This window comes from Saccopteryx leptura, chromosome 2, assembly GCF_036850995.1.
Source record: "Saccopteryx leptura isolate mSacLep1 chromosome 2, mSacLep1_pri_phased_curated, whole genome shotgun sequence".
Lineage (NCBI taxonomy): Eukaryota > Metazoa > Chordata > Mammalia > Chiroptera > Emballonuridae > Saccopteryx > Saccopteryx leptura.
Genome location: NC_089504.1, coordinates 216927266 through 216933265, shown reverse-complemented (window position 1 = coordinate 216933265; position 6000 = coordinate 216927266). Strand labels below are relative to the sequence as shown.

The window sequence follows — 6000 nt, the reverse complement described above, 5'->3', positions numbered from 1 at the left end:
ACTGTCTGCGGGGTGGAAGGGGGGTGACTAGTCCTGAAGCCAGAAGGTGTCGCTAGCTATGGGCAGTTATCAAAAGGGCACATGGAGACAGGGTGCTCATTTGGCCCTGTCCCCAAGGCAGCTGGAGTCCAACGGAAGGAGATGAGAGTGTGCCTTAAGGTGAGAAGGGAGGAGAAGGAAATGAAGAAAAAGGAGAGGGAAGAGGGAGAAGGGGGGAGGAGAAGGAGGCGGGAGAAGGGGAGGGGGAAGGGAAATGGAGGGTGGAGGAGAGACGAAGGGAAAGGTAGAGAAGGGAGGAGGGAGGAGGAAGAGAGGGAAGAGGGAGAAAGAAGAGGGAGATACGAGGAGAGAGGAGGGACGAGGGAGGCGGTGGCCCAGAGGAGGAGCGCGAGCCAGCCGGAGGCGGTGGCCGAGCCAGCCCGGTGCGCGGCGGCACTCTGATTGGTTCATCTCCTCGTCCTCCGCCGCCCGCCCTCTCCTCCCGCCTACTCCCCGCCCTCCTCGCGGCGCTGGCGTCGAGAAAGTACAGTAAAAAGTCCAAGTGCAGCCGCCGGCACAAGATGGGATCCGGCTCCTCCAGCTACCGGCCCAAGGCCATCTATTTGGACATCGATGGACGCATTCAGAAGGTAGCCACTACCCACTCTCCCCACGTGGTCGCAGAGTCCCTCCAGGCGCGCCCCCACCCGCCCTGCCAGCCCGCCGCGGTGGTCCCTCCGGATGACAGCGGCAGGGGTCGTGGCGCCGGCGGCAGCAGCGGTGGAGGACAGCCGTCTGCAGGTCCGATTGTCTGTCAGTCCGGGCTGTGGTCTCAGACAACTTCGGCCGGGGGCGGCAGGGCTCTGCGGGGCTGGTCTCCCCACGAACTGGACCCCCGTGGGAGGGGGTGACTTTGCAGGGAGGTATTTTTTCCATTTCATGGGTAGAGCTTTCTTTGTAACATATCTGATTAGGCTGAGTTTGTACGTTCAGAGGCTGGTACATTAACCCACTTCATTTCCGGCGGAACGACCCCCAGAGCGGACACCCCGGAGCCTGTAGGCAGACCTGCGGGTCAGGGCTTCGCGCACTGGAGGGCGCTCCCGCAAGCCGCAGGCTGCGGCTTCCTGGCCGATGGGGAGGGAGGTGGCAGAACAGGCACAGCAGGAGCTGCTCACAGCTGCTTGTCCGAATCCTCTGTCCCCATTTCCCTCTGGCGGTCAGCTCTGACAGCACAGGGGGCGACTGGCGCTGCCCTACCTTCTAGGACCACAGAAACTTCGGTGGCCCTCTGGACCAGCTTTGCTGTCCATCTGTCCTCTGGAGATATGAAGTCCTCCAAATGTCCAATGTCCCTAATCAACTTGAGTCTCCTACAAGAGGCATTTAGAGCAAGCCCCCTTTGTTGGTGGCCCTTCTTCTTCTAAGCCCCTAGCCTGGGTCCAGAGAGTCCTGACCCCTGCTTCTGAGCAGCAGAGAGAGACAATAAGTGAGCTGGCCTGGAGGGGAGCTTTCTTAGCTCCCCCTAGATTCCCCCAGAGAGAAGCAGTAGTGAGGCAGTCGCCCCGAACCTCAGCTGCACATGGTCTCACCTTGCTCTTCTTCAGGGGCACCCCAGCAGGGAAGCCAAGGAGGTTATGCCCAGCCAGGCACCAAGTAGGCATCAGGGCTCTGGGGCTCTCTAGTTCACACTGATAGACTTGCTAACAAGCCACCTCATTCTCACCCATTCCCAGCTTGATCCTCCTGAAATGAGAAGTACGGGCTCCCCTTCTCCTCCTATAGCCCATTTTAACAGAATCAGATAAGGGGAAACAGGAAGCATCTGCAAGGGCAGGTGGTCAACAAGCAGACACAGGACTAGACCCAAGTCCCCTGATTTCCATGACCAGGCACCTGTGACTGCAAAGGAATTTATAACAGCCTTCCCAAAGAAGGAAATGGCCCTCCACCAAAAAACCAACCTCCCTGCTCCAGTCTGCACACACATCTACAGACATGTGCACACATGCATATGCATAGACACACATACATGTACCACACAAAAATACATATACAAAAGCACACACATGCAAACGGGCAAACATGCACACACATACACAAGCACACACTTTTTCTGTCCCACCAGATGAGAAGTATCAAACATCAGCCTTTCTTATCCTTTGAAAGAGATTAGATGAAGCGCTGTCACCAGGTCAGATGTGACAGCTCCTTCCCAAGAACTCCCCAGTGATCTTCCTGATAGGCCCATTGAAGTGGGTGAAAGTGGAAGCTGTTTCAGAGGGCGGGAGGTGAGCGTTGAGTCTGGCAGGCTGGTCTGCTGTCACTGTGGGAAGGGTGGTTTTTCGCAGGTGACACACCTGAGGTTGGAGTGCTCTCCAGGAAAGCCCAGCAGGTGGTTCTGGAAGACATAGGGCACCTGTGTTCAGGAGGAAGGCCACAGCCTTGGGAGGGGACGGATCTGATGTGGGACTGGCATTACCACTTCTGTGATCTTGAGCAAGTCCCTAGGCTGCTCTAAGCTGCCCTGCTCATCTGTGAAGTGGGGTGACACCTCCTTTATAGATGGTCATGAAAAGTAAACAAATTTATGTAAATAGCCAGGAATTCTGCCAAACACGATGGCACTGTGCACTCTCTCTGTGTCCCAGAAATGTCCTTTAAACTTATATGAGGAGGAGATGGGCCAGGGTCTTTAAACCTCTGTCATCCCTGCAATGGGTGTTGCTCATTCTTGGCCTTGTTCAGTGGCCTCTCCCTTTGCTGTTGTCACTATTGCAGACTCAGAGTTGGACTTGTAGGCTGGTTGAAAGATGAATCATTTGGGGTTTCCAAGCATGTGCTGGACACTGGTCACCTCACACGCCCCATGGAGTTCACACCAGCAGCTCTGTCCAGACATCAGATGTCTCTCTCAGCTGAGGGCTCTTGACACAATGATTTTAGGGCTGAGTTTTCTTAAAGCCTCAAACACTGGATTACCTCTGAAGTTCCCCTGCACACCGTCAGTGTCTCTCTCCCTTTTGTCCATCCCATCCTGTCTGTGAAAGGTCATGGACAAAGACCCCATGTTGCTTCCAAGGAGAGGGTATGGAGGGAGGAGAGAAGGCATGTGGGACATTGTGGCACATGTGTTGTCCTGTCTGATCCTCTGTCCTGTGGCTCCTGCATTCTTTCTGTTCTCTGTCCCTCAAGTTACCCCACTGCTTGAAATTCCATGCTCTCCCCAAACAGTGGCTCCTGCAGATGTTATCTGCCCCAGCAAAGTTTCAGGTGGAAAGCCAGTGTCTCCACTTCCATGGCATAGCCCTGGGTTAGTCACTTAATCTCCATACTGCTGTTTCTCAACTGTCACATGGGTGTACTGCAGTGCTGCATATTGGAAGAATCCAGTGGATCAAGGGCAATCACTTAATCAATTATCCAAACAAGATTATGGAGCACCTACTACATGCTAAGTGCTAGGGTCCAGAGTGAACATGGTTTTTATGACACTCAGTCCCACTGAGTGATGGGCCCCTCTGACCTGTGCCAAGCACTGGACCTGAACCATGAGAGGGCACAAATAGTTAAAGCAGCTGATCAGGGCACTCTATGATGAACAGAAGGACACAGCAGGAGCTAGTTGGTGAGAAGGGCTATGTTATGGGCCTAATAAGTAGATTTTCTTTCTCCAAGAAGACCAGCTTGGTGTGGTAGCCTTAGGATGACCCAAATTAAGAGCTGTTGAGTGGCAGGGGTGCAGCCTCATTAGCCAGCAGCGCCTCCATACTGTCCCCATCTCCTGCTCCTCCACTTGCCAGGAAGCACAGGTGGGACCAGCACCTCCTGGCACCAGGTGGAGGAAGAAGGATTGAAAGCCAAAAACCCAGATCTGGAGAGCTGGGAACCCTGCCCTGAGGACTTCTCTCAAGAAAGTGATGCTCCTTACCTTTGCCTAGAATTTGCTTTTTTCCTTCCTCAGCTTCCCCTGACCTGGGGCCCTGGCCTCCGCACCTGCCCCTTCCCCTCACCCCTGTTCAAAGAAAGGTGTCTCCCTGGGCTGCTCAGGGCACAATGGGACAATGCACTTGGCATAGGGAGCCTAAGGGCGCCTGCATGGTGGCACATCCAGGCATGGTTTTGTCAACCTTTGGAATGAGGCAGAATGAGGCTTCGGTGGGACCCTAGATCATGCCGCCTGGATTCCTCAGAAGCCAGCATTCAGTCCCCGTGGGACTGCAGGGCCCTGACCCACCATCCCCTCCCCGAGGTTCTAGTTCTGTGGCTGAAGCCCTCCTGCCTGCACTTGGAGCCCAGACTTCTGCATGCCCTGCTGGCTGTCTCTGCCTGGAGGGAATCCTGCTCCCTCCTGTCTATCTCTCCCTGTGTCCCCTGCCCTGCCCCACCCTAGGGGCTTCAGGCTCCTCTGCCTTTGTTTCTTGCCTTTGTCACAGACATAGCTGGCATTTCCCACTGGCTGCCCATCTTCAGGGCAGTCCTGCCTTCTGTTGATCAAAGGGTACACCTGACCCAAGTCTTGTCACAGTGTGCTCAGCACCTTGAGTCTCTCTCTACAGGCACCTTTCCCCTGCTGGAGTATGTCTGTCCCGCTACCTGGTGAAGCCCACTGGAAATTTCCTTTCACTTTACATAACACTTGTGCACCTGCTTGGCCCATTACTCAGAGCATCCTTTTCCCGAGGTCTGGCAGGATCCTTGCCCATTTGTACAGGGCCAGGCAGACCTATCCGAGTTCTCTGGCTCCCCAGCATCTGTCTGCTCCCCTCGTTCCTGCCAGGTAGACTCCCCTTGGCCATTGTCAGCGGTTCCAGCAAAGACCATTTATATTCCTCTAAATCAGGGGTCAGGAACCTATGGCTCGCTAGCCAGATGTGGCTCTTTTGATGGCTGCACCTGGCTCACAGACAAATCTTTTTTTTTTTTTTTTGTATTTTTCTGAAGCTGGAAATGGGGAGAGACAGTCAGACAGACTCCCGCATGCGCCCGACCGGAATCCACCCGGCACGCCCACCAGGGGGCGATGCTCTGCCCCTCCGGGGCGTGACTCTGCCACGACCAGAGCCATCCCCAGCGCCCGGGCCATCTTTGCTCCAATGGAGCCTCCGCTGCGGGAGGGGAAGAGAGATACAGAGAGGAAGGAGAGGGGGAGGGGTGGAGAAGCAGATGGGCGCTTCTCCTGTGTGCCCTGGCCGGGAATCAAACCCGGGTCCCCCACACACCAGGCCGACGCTCTACCGCTGAGCCAACCGGCCAGGGCCAGACAAATCTTTAATAAAAAAAATAACGTAAGCCTGACCAGGCGGTGGCGGCGGTGGATAGAGTGTTGGACTGGGATGCGAAAGGACCCAGGTTCGAGACCTCGAGGTTGCCAGCTTGAGTGCGGGCTCATCTGGTTTGACCAAAGCTTGCCAGCTTGGACCCAAGGTTGCTGGCTCGAGCAAGGGGTTACTCGGTCTGCTGTAGCCCCACGGTCAAGGCACATATGATGAGAAAGCAATCAATGAACAACTAAGGTGCCACAACGAAAAACTGATGATTGATGCTTCTCTCTCTCTCCGTTTCTGTCTGTCTGTCCCTATCTATTCCTCTCTCTCTCTGTCTCTGTAAAAATAATAATAATAATAATAACATTAAAAATATAAAACATTCTCATGTATTATAATCCATTCATTTCATACCGCTCATGTTCATGGTTGCAGGTGGCTGGAGGCAATCAAAGCTGTCCTCCAGGACAACACCAAATTTTTATTGGATAATTAATGCGTAAGGTACACAGGTCATTGTATGGCTCTCACAGAATTACATTTTAAAATATGTGGCGTTCATGGCTCTCTCAGCCAAAAAGGTTCCCGACCCCTGCTCTAAATGTTTATAACTTAAGATCTTTTAGCAGATACTGGTATGGCAACATAAGCTCGTTGCAGCCAAGGGAGGTTAGAGAAAGGGGTGATCACACTCCCTTTTGGATTTTCAGTGCAAAACAGAAGTGGGCCCGGTGGTGACGGGACAAAAGAGCAG

The 6000-nt window shown here is 54.0% G+C and overlaps 1 protein-coding gene across 5 annotated transcripts in view; it reads left to right on the top strand.

Moving 5' to 3' along the window:
- The first annotated feature begins 515 nt into the window (after positions 1-515).
- The window catches only part of PDE9A (phosphodiesterase 9A), a 100334-nt gene continuing 94849 nt past the window's right edge, over positions 516-6000 (top strand). For 4 of the 5 annotated variants that reach the window (XM_066370093.1, XM_066370095.1, XM_066370094.1 and 1 more), the window contains exon 1: positions 516-629. In XM_066370093.1, coding sequence (XP_066226190.1) covers positions 561-629 — 69 coding nt within the window. In that variant the 5' untranslated portion in view covers positions 516-560. The remainder of the gene's footprint in view (positions 630-6000) is intronic. The other variant, XM_066370096.1, reaches the window with a different exon arrangement.